The 18,266-nt window shown below is 43.5% G+C and overlaps 1 protein-coding gene across 2 annotated transcripts in view; it reads left to right on the top strand.

The window, feature by feature from the left end:
- Nucleotides 1-1,606: 1,606 nt before the first annotated feature.
- Nucleotides 1,607-18,266, top strand: part of TP53BP2 (tumor protein p53 binding protein 2) — a 49,555-nt gene continuing 32,895 nt past the window's right edge. Inside the window, exon 1 of one of the 2 annotated variants that reach the window (XM_027641380.1) lies at nucleotides 1,607-1,771. In XM_027641380.1, the coding sequence (XP_027497181.1) occupies nucleotides 1,745-1,771 (27 nt within the window). In that variant the 5' untranslated portion in view covers nucleotides 1,607-1,744. Of the gene's footprint in view, nucleotides 1,772-14,609; nucleotides 14,755-18,266 lie in introns of those variants that run through there. The other variant, XM_027641381.1, reaches the window with a different exon arrangement.

Below are 18,266 nucleotides of genomic sequence, written 5' to 3' on the forward strand. Positions count from 1 at the left end.
CATTGCCATGTACTCTGGCCTGTAACACTTTTATCTCGTAAAATAAATTTAAAGCGTAAGTTTAAAAAAAATCAGACCCAAACTACCAAATGGAAACTGGGTTTATAAACCTTCTGTGGGCAGCTTGGCCCCCATGTGCAGAGAAGTGAATCGTGACAGCTGCAAATCGGGGCCACGGGAAAGAGCTGGAATTCAGAGATAGGCTCTGCCGTGGACAGGGGAGCAGTGCGGGGCTTTGCTCGCGGTTCAGGTTGGGCGATGGCAGTCCTTGGGTCAAACAACCGCGCGGTAACAAGACAGCGGCGACTTTTCCCCCTGGAAAACAGGGATCCGCCGCCCGGGACGCCAAGGGTGACAGGGCGGGGCCGTGACGTCACGGCGTTGCCGGGAGACACCGCGCTGTGTTCGCCGGCTGGCCAATGGGCGCCGGGGGAGGTGACGTCATGCCGGCGGCCGCGCCTCCTCATTGGCCGGCGGCGGCGCGGGGGCGAGGAGGGAAGGAGGCTCCCGGTGCCGGTGCCGGTCCCGGTCCCGGGACACGGCCGGGTTGGGCTGCTCCGGGTGTTTGCTCCGTTCCCCCCCCCGCTGCAGCAGCACTGCATTCAGCAGTGCTTGGTTATCGCTCAGGAGTCCCTGGGGGGCTTGTCAGCGCTCTCAAAGTTTCTTTACTGCTTTAGAAAAAGAGATGTTTGTACACAAATTAGGTCCTAGTTTTGTTCTTCCTTCATCTGGGAACTTCTAATCCTCTCCGCTTTTATCCTTTCTAATTACTGCGAAGATTCTAATGCGAATAGGAAAAACAGATGGAGCTGGTTTTCCTGCCGAGAGAGCCCTGTAACGGTGCTGATCGAACATACTTTTCTTCCAAGCCTTCCTTGAGCTTTTGAAGTGGTGTAGCAAAGTGCCTGGGTTTGAAACGGGGGTCCCGCACACTGGTCCAGGGAAGAGAAAACTTTCTTTCCCCCACTCTTAAGTGGGTGTAAAGGATTTGCGGGGATATTTTTTTGGACAGCCCAACCTTAATATGGGTCTCTTAAAGACTCTTTTGGCATCTCAGCGAGGTCTGACTTGACCACCGTAGTTCGACTGCCGGGTCCAACCAAAAACAGCAATAAAACAAAACGTGCCTTGGGCAGGGATGCTCCATTGGCAGGGTACACGAGGAGCTAAAAGGGGATTATCGGTAGGACCGTCCGTCTGAGGCAGCAGGGAAGGCAGGGACTCGCAGATCAGACTAGGAGAGGTTCTGTTCTTGAAGCCCGACGTTGGCCGATGGCTTCCTACCCTCGCTTCTCCGCTGCCGGTCTACGGAAGAGTGCTGCTGTGTGTGCCCGTGCCCGTGCCCCGCGTGGGGACCTGAAACCGGCGCGTTTCGGCGGGATGTGCAGGAGGAGGTGACCCGTGGGGACTCTCACGTATCTCCCGTTGTCCCGAGCTCCGACCTCCCTCGTGGAGCTGCGGGCCGGCGCCCCCGGCGGGCGCGGGGGGCGGGCCGGCCCCTCCCGGGGGTGGGCGGCGGGCGGGGCGCGGCGGCTCCTCCTCGCCGGGCCGGGGTTAGTTTCGGAGCGGAGCCGGGGGCGGCGGGAGAGCGGCTCCCGGTGGGAACAAAGCGGAGGACGGGCGGGCGGGCGGCGCGATCGGGCCGGGCACGGTGCCTCCCGCAACAGGTCGTGCCGGCGGCAGCGCAGCCCCTCCTTCCCCCGCACCGCCGGACTCCCGCGGCGGGGCCGGACCGGCCGCCCCCATGCGGTTCGGCTCCAAGATGATGCCGGTGAGTCCCGGGGCGCGGAAAGTTGGAGCGGGGCGGCGGGAGGGAAAATGGATCCTGCGGACGTGGAGGGGGGCGGGAGGCGACCCTCCTTCCCGCCGGCATTCCCTGCCCGCGTCCCTCCCACCCGACGGGGCTCCGCGGCCTCGCGGGGGCTTCCCCTCCCCCTCCCGGCTTTTTTTTTTCCCCCTGCAGCTTTTCCTTTTCTTCCTCTTTCACGCCGGGATCAACTTGTTAGACGGGCCCGCTGGAGCCGGGCCAGGGCGGGGGGAGGCGGCGGGGCCCCGGCGGTGGAGGGGGGCCCACAGCGCCCGGGGGCTTTTCCCTTCGCCCCGCTCCCGGCGGGATAAGGCTTCTCGCCCGGAGGGATAAACGAGCGCTGAGTCTGGATCCTGCTTGTTTTTTTTTTTTTTTTTTTAATTAGTACGAAGTTCTTAAAGTTGGTTTGAGCCGCCTCTGCCGCTCCTGTGGGCTGGGGGTGGTTTTGTTTTGTAGTGCCCGCACTCCCAGAGGAAGATGGTGTCCATGTTGTTTACGGTTCAAAGTGATTAGGAGCTCTCGGGGGCAGGTATTCCCAACCTCGGCCGGGAGAGTTTCGGGAGCTGTTGGCGGCTGTGTGTGTTAAACCTGCCCTGCTCTGGGAGGTGTCTCTTGTTTTAGCGCTTTCAAAAGGCACAGGGAGCACCACCTCTTCTAAGAGTTTTAACATGAATTTTAAACCTACACCGTTTTTGTCAGCTGAGGTTGGATGAAAGCAAAGCACAGAAGCTTTGCTTAGTTTCCAGCACAATATATGCGAAGGTGGTGGCGTAAAATAATTTCCTTTGAAAGTACACCTGCCACTGAATACCTGGTTTTACCAGCAGGGATGCCGCATGAAATCCGTAGTCTGTTGTTCAGAGAAACTGGAGTATTTACAGAAAATTCTAACAAGCTTAATACCTGTTCAGTCCGAGTTGAGGGTGCTTTAAAGTCTTCTCTGTGCCATCCTCCCCCGGGCGATACGGCCTGTCTTACCGAGCTCGATACCGAGTAGCTTTGCACGCATAGGTAGTTCTTTCAGCAGCACTCTTCTACTGAAGATTATTTCCAGTTTAACTCTTCAGGAACGGGGTGAATCAAGCGAGGAAGGAACTGTACTGAAAGGTGAAACTGGGAATCCATGCTGAAAGGGTATGGGTGTTTCAGGGAAGCTTGTTTTGCTATAGGTGTGAGGTTCTTCCTCTGCAATTAGGCGGAAATAATGAGCGATAATTTGATCTCGCAGAACACTTGAGTAGGGTGACTATTGCTGTACCTAATGAGAGAGGAACAGACAGAATATGAGCCCAACTACAGATTAAATAGCTAATGTGTTGTGCAACAGTGGTGGTGTCTGCCTATGAAAACTTGGGAAAACAAGCAGTAAATATAATAAGGTGTTAATTCAATCCCTGTCAAAACTGAGCTAGGTAAGCGCCCTCACATAACAGTGAAATCTCCTGTTGCTGGTGAGTTCCTTGTCACTGAGTTCAAATAAAGGAGAAAACAAGCAGGAGCAGTCTTACCCCATCAGCATTTGCAGGTGACAAGTTCCAGAATATGCATTGCCCTGGTGGCTCAGACTTCTCTTTGGCTCATGACTCAACTCATTAGCGATTCTGTTTTTTAACACATAAATAAAGGGATGAATGCAGCCTTTTCACTTTGTGTTTACTGTGAATAATGAAAGATATGTGAAGGTTGAAAGTGGCTTAAGGAATTAAAAATATAAGTATCATGAGTATTAGAACTTTAATTCAACTAAAAAAACCCTAGCCCAAACCCCGAAATCAACAGCAGCCCAAAACAAAAAAAGTCAGTTTTGTTATAGTCTTCAGAGGGATAAGACTTCCAAAAGTGCCTAAGGGTGTTACAGAAGTGCACTGGTCCGTTGACTGCAGGACACATAAACAGTCACTTGCCACCTTGAAAGCATTTTATATCAAGTATTCTTACATGAATGTGAATATGAAAGTGTGGAAAATGCAGTGTCAGAAATCATTATTTTTTTTTGTAAGTATTTCTGCAGATTTCCTCATCTTTAATAATAATAAAACCTCATTCCTCTTTTAACAAAGAAATTAAAAGAGTTTGAGGTGGGAGAGAATGAGGGTTTTGAAGAAAGAAGGAAGGGAACTGGACGTAAGTCCTCTTGTATTTATGTGATAATGAGGTGTTCATGGACTTGAGTATCTTTATCTGCATTGTTTGAATGAGTAGTAGGCTGGCCTTAAGCCATCTACAAAATGTTTTGTTTCTTTCTTAATGTTTTTTAAGATGTCTCTTTCTTTTTCCCACCTGCAAATAAAATCGTCTGTATAAGATTTTTTTAACTCTCAGCTCCAGGTCCATCTCCTGTGTTCTAGAAGAATAGCGTGGGCGAGGGATTAAACAACAGTTTGTGACCCCAACTGGGGAATACAGGCAATGTGAGCCCAGCCAGGAATTCACCTCTGAGTAGCTGCCAGGGCTGGGAAACTGCTGTAGCAGCATAACTACTCGTGCTCTTGGGAGACTACCCTGAAATGGGAATGTTTTCCTTGTGGTAATGACAGATAGGAGCTCAACTGCTGCTGTAACCATATGGCAGGACAGTGATTGAAATTCTGCATGAGGGTGTACTATGAAGTAATTTGTGTGTAGCTGTACTGATGAAGGTAATAACAGGGTTAATGCTGGCAAGCTGTGTGAAGTTGTCTCACCTTTCATCTGTGAAGGCTTGTGGGAGTGTGACTAGTACTGTTAAGTAGTGAAAAGGAGCTGGAAACATTTTCTAAAATAGCATATTTTTCTGCAGTATAATTGATCTCCCTTATTTTACATTATTACCCTAAAATGAGCATGTAGAAATAATTTGCGTCATTATGCATGCTGGATAAATGTTTGGGGCTTTTTTTGTTTTTGTCGGATAGTGGGAGGTAAAACAGATTGAGCTACCCTTTAAAGCCCAGAGAAGTTTTTGGATCAACCCCCCTTGATCTAGATAACAGTCCATTTTGCAATTTGAATTATGTGCAGTAGTTACTGGAGGGCCTCCTTGAGATCAGGATGGATCCAGACATACAGCTGTATTGTTAGGGAGTAACTTGGCAGACTGGAGAGCACTTGAATTCCTGAAGTTTTGCCTTCTATCATCAGAAATGGCTGAAATTTCTGAATCTGAAGTTTCCTGACGATTATGTGTTCTTTTCTAAAAAGGTTAAACTGTGCTTTTAAGTGTAACACTGCAACTTTGATACCAGAATGAGTTATGCTTTCCTCCTAAGGTCTGTTGAAGGTCTTGTCCCAAGTGATCCTCTGAGAGTTGCTATGTCCAGTGAGTACTGCACTTAAAGTACATCTTTTCATTGCAGAATGCTCACTAGTAGGTGGATGTGTGTATTTTTTAACCTTCAAAACAGCTTTAATTGTAGTGGTTTTTTACTCATTCTGTTAGGTTGTTAATTGGAACTGCCATATGGATTCTGAATTACTGAAAGAGTACAGTAGTAGCTCATCTTTGGCAATTTTCTTAGGAAACACTTTTCTGGCAGTTTAACTAAAGAACTTTTAGCAGAAATGAATCTCTTGCCCTTTGTAAGATGAACAGCTGTAAGTTTATAAACAAACTGACCCCTGGTAGAGTTTGTTATGATAACAGTAAGTGAACTGTAGAATCTCAGGCCTGTTTCCTGTGGTCTTTAAATTATTTAATCTCTGATCAGGTTTATCAGTCATTAATACTGTTTTTCTTGTCCCCTTTCATGGATTTCAATGCATGAATGGGAATTCAGACTGTGAGCTGTTCTGAGAATATGCCTTGTATCTTCATCTGATTGGAGGATTTAGCTTGTTGTGTCTTCTTTTAACTGAATTTCCCTCAATAATTTAGAAGTTTTAATACTGTATTAAAACAGTTTAATGTGGTACTTAGTGCTTAAATATCTTGTGTAGAATGCTAAATAAAGCTTAGGTGATTGTTTTGTTGAGCTTTCTTAGCTCTAAACTTATCAAACCTCTTGCACTTCCCTTACAGATTGTGACCTGTTGTCAATAGAGAACTCTGCCTTGAGGTTCCCACAGTGCTTTTTCTTTCTCTCCTCCCCTCCCCTCCCTTCATGTTGTTACAAGATCTTTTTTTCTTCCCCCCCCCCCCCCATCCAGTTATAAATATTTTCAGGGATAGTTTTAAATGCATTTAATTTCTCATATGACTTTTTTAATACCTTAGCCCTCCATCTGCAATTTGTGTTATATTATGCAACAGTGTGTTAAATATCTTTGTTTCTTTGTGTGGCTTTTATCAGAAACGGGGGAAGGGCAATATTACAAATTCATACCAGATCAAGCTGTGGAGGCCGTGGGAATAGCTAATTATGCTGCTTCTGATCTATTCAACAGTTCAGGGTGTGAGTGCCTCGTGGGGCTCTTGCATTTACAGTTTCAAGGGCTAGTGTGCAGTCATGAGGTTTGGGATGGGTGGATAATTCATGGAGTTTTGTTTTGTTTTCTCCTTCCGAGTGTTGTCAGATGGGATCTCTGCTTTGTGGGATTAATTTACATGCAAGTCAGTTGGACTTTAAAAGAGGCAGGTATAAAGGTTATTTCAGCAAAATAAACTAGCGGAATGGCAATGTGCCTGGCATTCCTTTCAAATTATTGATTAAGAAACAGTGCTGAAAGTGCTCCATTTGTCTAGCCTCTGTCCTTGTTAGTAGTCTGCCTTGGGGACTCTCCTTTCTCTCCCACTGTGCATGTTATTGAGCTTGTTTAATTATGGGCAGAGCTGTGCCTTGCTGCCGTACAGCCTCTCTGAAGAAGGAGTCGGATAACCCCGAGGAAACGGACTCAAGCTGCCTCCTGTGGCTTGGTGGCACCTTTGGAGAAGGACTTCTTGCTTCCTTTTGCACGTGCCCACTGATAACAAAGGAACCACCAGATCCTTTTAATCTGTGGGCTTTCACCATCCGCTGAAGTGTAAAAACTAACTCAATGCTCTGGAAACTGAAGGATGCTCCTATTTGTGAGGTAAAGAGCAGATAAAACTGTTCTCTTTGCTCACAGTTTTATTATCTTCAGGTCTGGTTTCTTTCAGCTCAGTCACTTGTGAGTCAGGGAAAATCTTTTTGATCTTCGGTTCCCAAACAGTTGGATGATACTGTGTATAAAGGTCACTGGAAATTCTGACCATCACGTGAAGTATACTTAATTACCTTAGTCACTCCGGCTTAACTGTTTTAGAGGTTTCAGACTATTCTGTGAAACATGAAAGATCTGAAATGTTGTTTAAAACAGTGTAAGATAACTTGCTGTAGTTTGGGATAAATGTTCATGGGAGAGGGAACAGGGAGTGAATTAGGGACAGAACAGCAACTGTGACTCTGGCATGTTACAGGGCAGAAACTAGTCTTCCGCTTTTGCTGTTTGCATTTTGTTAATCATTAATATTCAGGATCTTGCTGCTGCTGTTTAGAGTTAGTCATGCATGTGTCCTCATCGGTTGTTTAACCACAGCAGTGGTATTGTGTGGATGTTGAACCCAGGACTGTCTGAAGATGAACCTTTTTGGGTTTTGTTGCTGTGGTGTTAATACCAAGGATTTTTTTAACTGAACTGGTTATGTTCTTTCTGTACCAATTTCTTCTCTGCTGCCGTGGTGCTTCCATATCATATGATATGGTCTTTTTGATAGATGTCTGTGTTCAGTGCCCTAGCTTTTATTGGTGTATGTTTTAAAAAGGAGGATTGGGGCACACTTTGCTTTTCTCTAATTTTTTTTTTTTTTAAACCTACTCTTATGTCTTTATTTCATCCTTTTGCAAAGTGAAGTATAGATATTTTAAAATCAAGCATGTACTGCAGTTATCCCTCGTTCTATGTGGTTCTCTTTATTATAAAATTGATTCTTAAAAGCCTTTGTCTGCAGTATATCTGGGTTATAATACCCAAACTCGTGCAAAATCATGGGCACATTTACATGGAATTGACTGAAAGCTGACTTGAAAGCTCCTGACGTTGAGTTATTCCATATCAAATGTTTGGTCTGTAAAATACTGACTGATGTGATTAGAACATTTAATAAAGTGAGCAGAAGCTGCAGGGAGCTCAAGCTCCTTGTTAAAGGTCATGTGGTGAGTTCAGCCTGGGATTTGGGAGACCCACTGAGTCAAACCAACTGGTACATTGTGGTGTGTCTGGAATACAAGTCTGTTGTATCCAGTGTAAGTTTTAAAATGATCTTACAGGAATTGCATCACCTGCACCTCTGTTTCTGTAGGGTTGATCACAAATGGGGAGAGAACCTTGGTGGTAGTTTGTTGCATTCCATATTTGAGAACAGTCCTCAAAAGAGTTGACTTCACACACATGTAAATGTTCCCATTTCATTGTTTAAGGCATATCTTGGATATGAGGCAGCATAAGGGTTTTGGTTTGGGCTTTTTTGTTGTTGTCGAATAAGTGAGATTTCCCTTGTCTTTTGATACTTTTATTTTGTGAGGCTTAACTGCTTAAGAAGTAATTTAGATCTAAGCTTAGATTACTAATTTTCCTCTATTGCATTAAGAGTGTTAAATCCCATTGTTTCTTTAAATTGAAAGCTGAGGAAGAGTCTCTGAAAGCGTGTATTTTTCTTACCTTCATTTTCCTTCTGTCATTTAGAAGAGAAAATTCCATTTTTTTTTCATCTTCTTCAGTGGGTTCTTTTTTAATGCTGTAATTTTTACCCCATTTGAGCTCTATTCTGCACCAAACCACCAGTGTGCTCAATAACTCCAGTGTAGCAGCAACCTGTGAGTGTGTGAACAGTTTGCAGATGTTCTGTGTGTGAACAAGGAGCTGGTAGACTTCACATAAGCACAGGTGTAGAGTATCCCTCTTGCATTCCCAAAAGTGTGGAGGCTTGAACTTCTGCAAGATGATTGTCCCCTTCTTGGGTTTAATTAACCATAAGACTCTTTAGCAAGACACACAGGGATCTCAACCCCTGTTCACTAGTTTTGCTGGACAAAGTTGAAGTTGTGGAAATTGGCTGGGTTAGTGAATCACACAGAAATCTACAGGAAGGCTCTTAGTCCCTGTAGCTGGGTCTCTCATTCAGCTGTTTCTGTCATACCTGTGCACAGTTATAACTTGCTATTTTCCTTGCTGCCTGAGAGTGGTGGCTTGTCTGGTTTGCTTTTTCCTTTTTTCAAGTGTGTGCAAAGACCTTTCTTTACCCTGCTCTCCATCCTATATAAGTGTGTGCTGCCCTGAATGCAGAATCTTGCCCAGATCAGTATCTGAGCCATGGAAAGCAGTGATTGACAGCTCCTACCAGACTTCAAGAAAGTGAAACCCATTCTTGCCATCTTTGAGTATCCTAGGGCAGGGTAGACCCTCTAAAGGATGGTATTCCTAGAATTTGTTAGAGCTTCTTGATCTCAGCTGTAGTAAAACTGTGTGTGTCTCTCAACATAATCAAGTGTTCAGGAAAAGCTGACATAGGAAAAGCTGACAGGAAAAGCTGAATGGTGGATTTCTGGCTGAAACAGAGGAAAGAGAGGGAAGTGTTGCTGAGTTATGAAAGGCAGAATGTGTAGGGGCCAGACCAAATGCTCCAGACCTCCTTGGAGAATGCCATGAAGCTTTCCTGTGAAATACCAAAAGCTGTAAAGGTCTCGTATAAACTGTGTTCCTGACGAACGTTACTTGCTTGTCATGCTGCCCCATAGCCACTTTATCAGCATTACCCCTGCTGTATCTTTCAGCCTTTTGAGAACATGTTTTACTGCAAGTAAAGGTTTGTACAGGGAAGCTATGGAAACAGCACTCCATGCTTCTTGCTTCTGCATTGTTATTCCTCTGCTATTGTATGTAGGTCTTGTCCAAGAGACCCTTCTGCAGAGTGGTTTACCTGTGTTGTACAAAACCCATTGTTATTTAGAGTGCTTGTCTTGCAAATAGTATTTAGTGATGTTGGGTTAGAGAAGTTTTCTACTGCCAGGGAGGCTGAATGAGCAGCCAAATAGTGACAGGTTGAGAGGGACAATTTCTGAAGTTCTTCAGGCAAGAGGAGCCTGGCATAATGTAATGTTATTTGACTAAACTCTGTTTAATTCATTTGAAATAGGTGTGACGCCACCTAAGCAGCCACCATTTCATACAAGTCCATCTGCAAAGCTCGTTTTGTCTGACTTTGGTGTGACGACATGTAAAGCCAAAAGCCACCCAGGCAGGCCTGCTGCCTTGCCCTGATGAACTGCTCTCCCTTCACTTCTCATCTGGCATGTCTGTGTAGAGCCTGGTATTGCCTGGAAAGAGCTCTGGGGAGTGAGCGGCACTTAAATAAAACCTGTCAGACAGTGATCAACTCTACAATCTGCCACCCTTCTGCAGCTTCTGTTATAGTAGCTGAATGTTTTCGATAGAAGTTAAAGTATGTAAAGCTCCACATTACAGGAGCAAAGGTTAGATCAAGCAGGGTGCTTGAGCTGACGTGCTGGTTGAAGGGGCAAGGTTTCTCCTTCCCAGTTCTGCTGTGGTTGTACATATCCCATTATAGTCGACTTAAGACCATCTGGCAATCCATCGTTTTCAGGGTTGGAATAGCCCTACCAACCTATTTTAACTTGCAAAATAACAAAAAGGATTGGTCTGTTTTGGTGCAAAAGCTCGATGCGTCCCCTGTGCCAGCTGAACGTGTGCTGTTTCAGTCACTAATGGCTTCCTGTCTGTTTGCAGCCCAGAAGCAGAAGGACAAAACCCCTTTATGGCTTTGAATAATAATGTCAGCTGTTGTCAAATAGATATGATCACCAAGCATAGGCATTTCATGGTGGTCATCTTTGGCATGGCTGGTGGCTGTGTTGGTTGTCTGCATTGCCATGTGTGCTGGCAGTCATCTGGATTGGACAAGTGAAGGTCATTCTTCAAGGTGCACTTCACTGCAACAGGAGTGTACCCACCCAGAGCTGGTGGTGAGTTGGAAAGAGCTGCCCTTCTGTGAAGGTGTGGTGTGACATTACACCTAATTAATTTAATAGTAGGATGCTGCTGAAATGGATGGTCTTGTTCCTTTGGTTTCCATCCACACCCAGAGCCACGTGTCTCTTGTAGCTTCCCCTTGAATTTAGTAAGGAGTTGGGTGATGGGTGGGTAGAAATGCTGCCTGCACTAAAGACAACAAGCAACTTAAAGACTTATACAGTGGAAGTGATTTGCCGTGTGGCTGCATAATCATACATAAGGGGGCAGATTTGAGAAGATCACAATGTGCCTCTCTCAGCTCACCATTTATGTTGGCTGAGCTGTAGCAGTCAAATGGTACTTTATGCTTTCCTTAACCTTCATGTCATCTTGAGAGTTGGTAATAGAGGGGAATTTCTCCACCATCTCTGTGTCGTCTCTCACTGCAGGGGTTAAGTTGGACTAACATACATATAATTTATTCTGGCGAGGCCGAGGAGCTCACGTAATAGGAAGCCTCTCCATCGTAGCAGCAAATATGTAGGAAGTCAGATCTGATTCTGGAAGCAGTAAAGCATGCACACTGTTGTGCTGTGTGGTCTGAAATTACTGGTTTGCATTGGTTTGGTTTTTGTTTGTCCTGAAGGTGGGTGGCTGAATAGCGTGTTCTGAGGTTACAGCATAGAGGAGATGTCAACCTCTGGTGTGTTAAAATGCCTCTGAATTTCATGTTGTAGTAATGCACCTTAGGATACCAAACTGATCAGGCTGTGTCACAGAACAGCCCAAACAGTGTGTCCTGTGACTTTTTCCACATTGGAATTGCCTGTGTGGTTAAATGTGTCATTGTTTCAGGTGCCTGAAATGGTGTGTCCTCTGACCTACCTGTGCACGTCATGAGTGTTTTGGTTTGGTTGTAGATCTGTTTCATGGAGGTGGGACACAGATTTTGGCAGCTATTTTCCTGGGGGAGTGACTGACATGATGTATTTTAAAAAGTGTTTGACACTGAGCTCTATGAAGTTGCTGGATTTGGAGTAAATGAGTGTTCTATGCTTCTTTTTTTACTGACTTGCTACATGATTTGTGTTGCTGTTATATCGCAAACCATCTACTTTCTTGTTCTTTTTTTTTTTTTGAACTGTTTTAGATGGACCTTGACTCGCAAAAAAAAAATAAAATCCTCTTTTCTGCTTCAATACCCCGCCTCCCCCATGGGTGCTCCCACCAGCACAGCACCCTGGTACCAGTAAATAGAAGGTAATAAATTAACCTGATGTATGGGTAGACACTTGTTGTATGACAAATTTGCATTAGCCTTGCACGTACTGATGGGCTGAGGTTGGAGTGCTTCCTGGTGTGAAGGTTGATTGTCTTTTTATTGGTGAGATTATTATGTGTTGGCTGGAAAAGGGGAAAATGAGTATTTTTAAACCCAGGAAGAGTTGGTGTCTTAGGCAGTGGGCGGTGTGGTGTGGGTGGCACAGGTGCCAGAATTACTGTGACAGCCTGTGTTTGTGTAGGTTGTGTTAAATATGCTTTCGTCCCTGACGTCGATCTGGTTTTGCTTTTCTCCATGAAAGGTCTTGTCTCGTACTAAATCTTTTTTTATTACCAGTAAAAACACTAGGCTTTCTTTTCACTGTGAAAGTGTCCATGTGTTTTAAGGGACTGTTTTGAGAGGTGTGATTCTCATGGAGTCCCAACAGGGCACACTTTGTGTGCCCTTTTATTGGCCTCTGACCGTCTAGGAGACCAGGAGAACCTCATGCTTATTCCCAATGAGGGGAGGGTGGATGCAAAGCTCTAGAGCAGGGAGAGGAGCTTAGTTTCTTTATTTTCCTTTATTTAGTTATTGCTTTTTTCTTTTTTTTTTTTTCTAGTACAAAGACTGCCTCTGGGTTTGACGCAAGTACAGAAAATTGGGATGATTCAGGCTTAAGCCTGAGTTCATAACCCCACTCATTATGCTTGGATGTTGCCTTGGCTTTAGGCTCTTGTTGGGCACAATGCGTGTTGCGATACTGAAGAATGGGAGGAGGAGGAACTATAACCCCCTGTGGTTATGTTGAATGAGTTGGACTGTTTTCCACACCACAGTATCTATTGTAAGAATTGCATGGTATCGATTTTTTTATCTACCTGAAAATAATATTAATTTCTTTCTCCTTGTGTACCAAGTGTCTGTAGCTTGGTGCTGAACGCAGAGGCTGAGGCAGAGTCTGCCTGAAGGAGCAGGCCTCCAAAGATTCAATTCTCCAGGAGGAGGAGGAGCAGGCTCCAAGTAGGACACCAACAGTACAAGCCCAAACACCATGTGTAGGCTTGCTTATCTGACTGTCAGCTTGCAGCAGTGAAGTGTACAGCAGTGCAAAAGGAGTGTCTGTAAGGAACCACGAGGAAGGATTTGGGGAGAAAGGGAAAGAGTACAGTGGGGTAGGAGGCAATTTTATTGTAGGAGAGGAACTTCACAGATGGCAGTGGTAAGGGATCTGTCAACGTGCTGCCATGTGGTATAATATGAAGAATATATTCAGGGTTTGTTTACTCCGAATTCTTGCAGTTGTTTAAGTACATTGGTGCAAATCCAAGTGTGGATTCAGGTCTGAGCAGAATGAGCTCTACGTGATGTGTTGGCAAATGTGGGTGCTCAGTAAAAGGCTTTGGTTTCCTACATGTGTTACTGAAACCAACTTAGTTTATATATCTTACAGGCTGGTTTGTTTGGTTTGTATCTTTTAGATATTGTTTTTTCCTACTAAATGCTGATGTTGCAAAAATGACTCACAAAAGTATAGGTGGCTTTAAAAGCTGAGTTTGCTTGAAACATTCTTACCTTGTGTGCTGTGTGATATCTCAACTAAGGAGAGGGGAGTTATGTTGCTGCTGTGCTCAGTGTTCATCCAAAATAGTGAACTTCATTTGCGTGGACCCTTCTGGTGTCGGGCTTATGGGAGGGCTTTTACTTTCCTGTGTGTGAAAATGCCTGAAGAAAAATGTCAAGTTGAAAAACATAACTTGGGTTCAAAGTAAGTCTTTGTTGGGAAAGCTCTCTTAATGACCTCGTACATAATAATCTACTGAAAGAGGGGGTATGTAGGTCAGGAATCCTGTATTTACCAGTCCTGAGCTTTGCCTGATAGATTTCACAAAATCAAAATGGCTAAACTAAGGTGATGATTTCCTACAAGGTTTGGCATGAAGATTGTAACTGCATCTTCCTCGTTAGTAAGTCTGAACTGAAGCACTGAGCTCTGTCTTTGAGGTTGAAGTCCATGAAGTAGGAGGATTGCAAACCTACATCCATTAATTTCAGGCAGTAACGATACTTGGCCAGAACTCAGGCTGTTTTCCTTGCAGCTCTTCAGATTCCCCTAATGATGATTCAGATGCATGCCTGATAGTGAGATGTAATGTGGCATTTGTGCTGTAGTGTTTTCCCAGTTTAACTAGCCTGTACCAAAAACAGATGGCTTTGATTCTGTTCTCTCTACATTAAGGATAAGAGGGAGAAATAAAAGGAAGCTCCTTCTTTGCTGTTTCCAGCTTATTTTCCCCATTCCCCCAAAGTGCACGTAGATCTATGTTGTATTTTAAGTCCTGGAAAAAACTGACATTTTTACCAAAGATAGAATACAAATGCATGATAAACTTATCTTTAAAATAATCTATACAAGCAGAAACTACCGTGCCATTGAGAGTAAAAGCTCAATCTTGTTTTCTGCTGTGATACAATTGAAAGGGAAAAGGGCTGTGCTTTATATAGACTGGGAATAATCTGAACAATCCCATGGTGCTTCCTACTGTACTCCACCTACCTTGCATCATAACTTCCTTTCTCATATTTATGGCCAGAAGCCAGTACAATATAAACGGAGTAGTGTATGCGGCGGGTGAGATGGCAAGGACTGAACTCCAAGCGTTTGGGTGTGGCTGTGGACAAATGTTAAACTTTACTCTGCATTTCTGTTGAACCTTTGTTGAACAGCTGAATATGAAAAGGATCAGGGATAGCAGTCATCCCGTGTGCCTGTCTTCTAGTAAGTCTATTATTATCTTTTGCTTACCTTAATCTTTCGCTTACCTTAATCTTTAGGCACAATAAGTGAGGATGTTGCCTCCTGAAGGACTGTTTTCAGGCTCTGAGGAACTTCATGCAGAAGAATCGCTGAATTACTTTATTATGGTAGTATATTTTGTATTGAATGGAGAGCTGTAACTGCACCAGCTCTGAATGCTGCTTATCAGATCAGGAAAATGTGCTGTTGTGCAGGCTGTCTTCTCTTGTTTAGAAAGTTGCATCAAGTCAGCAAAAATACCTATTTTAGCTGCTGATTTCTTTGTGGCCATCTGGGAAGGTGCAGCATCAGTGTACCCACTAGGTAAGATGCAAGACTTCCATTTAAAACTCTTTATTTGAAGGGGTTTTCTGTTTATCAGGGAAGACTCATTTATGCTTGAAACTGTGGGTGAAAGCAGTTATTTCTTATTTGTCACCTACTTGAAATATGATAGTTATTCTATTAATTATAAAATTTCAATATTGCTAGTTTTTCAGCTAACTAAAACTAACTTCTAAAATACGTTTTAGTTCACAATGTAAATTCATAGAATCTTAGAATTGTTTAGGTTTGAAAATACCTAAAGAGTGACTTTTAATGCCTCCTTAAAAATGAGAGCTAAGAAAATTTGTTATGCAAGCTAAGACCGCTATTTAACTGTGCTAGGGAAATATAAAAACCTTGAACACTAGTAATGAGTGGTTCAAGGGTATTGGGTTTCAGTCTAAAATGCAGCTAATATGGAATGTGGTACAGAATTATGTTATTAGCTCTAATGCAAGGTAATGAAATGAATCATGATTTCCATAAGGCAGTATGCTTGTTTGGCTATCAGATAATGTGATTGTCTCTGTTTTTGCCGCCTTGTACACCTCAGTTTCCCTGCCTGTAAAGTAGGAAACTGCTTGCTTGTGTCATGACTTCCTGGCCACAAGATGCTTTGAAGATGAAGAATGCTATGTGAATAGATCCCACAGTTTGTATTGTATATTACATGCTGTGCAGGAAGACTGCATAAAGTTAGGAATTCAGCAAATACTGACAACCAGGGTTGTTATTTTTTAAAATATATTCTCAACTTGGTTATAGTATCTTAAAAGGGACTGAGTTTTGCTGATTGTTGTCCATTGCTGACATTTTATGTTCTGAGTTAGATCTTTCACTAGAAACCTGGGGGAGGAGGAAAGTATGTGCCTTTAAACTCAGGTAGCTTCAGGAATTAATGAAGTGCTTGTATTTTAATTTGGACCATGCACCATAATAGTGTTCCCCTGAATACTTGCATCCCGAATAATTGAATGTTATTAGTATTTTAGTTAGAAAATGTCCAGTCTAACATTGTTTAATACCTAAGATGTGTGACATCAGCTTTATAATAACTAAGGAGTAAGAGAAATCTTATCCTTACAGAAACACCATCAAAGCTGAAAAGTAAATTGCATTTCTTTTTTTCCCCCTTTAATCAATAATTGAGGCCTTCTGATCTAAGAAGAAAAGTGATGTGAGGCCTTTGATATGAAATGATATCTCATTGGATGGATGTAAATTATAAGGCATATGTTTGCTCAGGTTAGTATTCCAGATGTGTTTGGAAGCTATTTCTGCTGGTTTTGCCTTTTTTTTTTTTTTTTTTTTTTGGTGTGTGTGTGTGCATTGCAACAAAGCAGGAGCCAAAATGTGGTGTGGCTATAGCCTTGCACTTCTGTAGAGTTAGCCCTTCCTAAATTTTTACTTTCAGTTGAAAATGTATTTGCAGATGTTGAGATCTGTTATGTTTAATACTGGTATAATTCCTGTTGATGAGCTTAGCAATGAATAGGTCAGATTTGCAGGCAAATGTAAGGCTGTTTGGGACTGTGGTGCAGAAGAGAGATGGAGGATTATAAAATAGGGTGTGACTTGCTTGATTTGATGCCCTCTTCTGTACTCCTGCTTGGTTCCTTTCTTGTTATATTCTGTTCCTGTTCCTGGGTGTGCTACAATCCAGACTTGGAGGCTGTAGTTAGGGGTGATGCATGAGTAATATGAACTGAAACAAAATTTCATACTGAGGAGACTCAAATTTGCAATGCATACCGATTTGGATTTTATTATATTTGTGTTTTAAGTGGCAGGCTTTTTTGAGAGATGAAGTCCTCCTTTATGTTCAGTATTCTGCCATCCAGTTGTTTGTAAGTCATACACTGCAGTCATTCTGTGCAAAAACTCTCTTGCTTTAGCTCATGTGACCTTGGTCATCTCTTTGCCCTTGGTGCAGCCGATCGAACTGCCTCGTTCGGTGGCTCCATAACTGCAAACTTTTATTTTCTAAGCTGTAGCAGAGTCAGCTGAAATCTGTGGTGTGATTTTTAAAAGGAAGTGCTTCAGTAGGTACACAACACATCCCTGGTTTCTCCCAGGTATGCCACAGTACTGCAGTGCTTTCACATTTTAAAGCTTTCCAGTACCTATAAATAATGAGTTTGTCTTCGAGGTGGGGAATGAGGGGGAAATCTTTAGTTTAGAACTTACTTCGGGACCTGAATTTGGTTTAAAAATGCTCAGTCTATATGCTGGGCATTCCTAAAACTCATTCTTTAAAAGTCTGTAGAGGAAAAAAGCCCTGATCCAAGGTTATATGAAATTGTCAGCTATTTCAGTATTTGCCTTGATGCTGTCTTTAAGAGAAGTTCATGGTCTGACTGTGATTTGTCGTCTTCTCATTTCTTTTGTCAAGTCCTTCATTTATATATAGCTTGAAACTGAATCTTTTTCTTTTTCTTTTTTTTTTCCTGAATTCTTGGATGCCTGTGTACAACTGTCTTAACCACTTTGGTTTTGCAGAGGAGCAAGAGACTGCTTTGTGCTCTAGCTTGGTGAAATCTACAGGAGTCCAACTTGTGAAAAGGGTGTCATGAGAGTATTCTTATTTCCTTTGTTTTTCTTTGCCACGCAGCAATAAAACTGCAATATAATCTGTTAGGGTGGTTAATGCATGTCACAGTTGAACCATTCCCAGGAGGAGGAGGAGTTCTTGGGATCTCGGTGTGAGGTGGTGCAAACCATAGCGGCCACCAAGGGTGATGAGCAGCACCCAGAAGCCACAGTAGGCTTTTGGTTCACATCAGTTTCTTTACCTTTTCCACTCCTCTCTGAGGAGAGACATCTCTGATGGATACTCCGTGGTCAGAGCTGTGATGTGGCCAGGTGGGGAGCAGGGTACTGCAGGAGACCTTGCAGATGTGCAGACAATGGTGATAAATGTGACAACTGTTTTGGTGTGAGAGGAGGAACACAACTACTTAGATAATTTAGTCATCTCAGCATTGTCCCTGGAGCTAAAGGGAAGCAGAATGAGGTAACACCAATATCATAACCTTTTAGTTGCTTTAGACTCTGAGGACTTCGAGGTATGTTTTCAGGGAATTTGCAGTGTTTGGTTGCTTCCTCCCCCAGTTCCTAGAATATGTGGGATAGAGGTAATGCAGACACTACAAAGTCCCAGAAATGGC

Source organism: Corapipo altera, unplaced genomic scaffold, assembly GCF_003945725.1.
Source record: "Corapipo altera isolate COAL_440 unplaced genomic scaffold, ASM394572v1 48b, whole genome shotgun sequence".
Taxonomy (NCBI): domain Eukaryota; kingdom Metazoa; phylum Chordata; class Aves; order Passeriformes; family Pipridae; genus Corapipo; species Corapipo altera.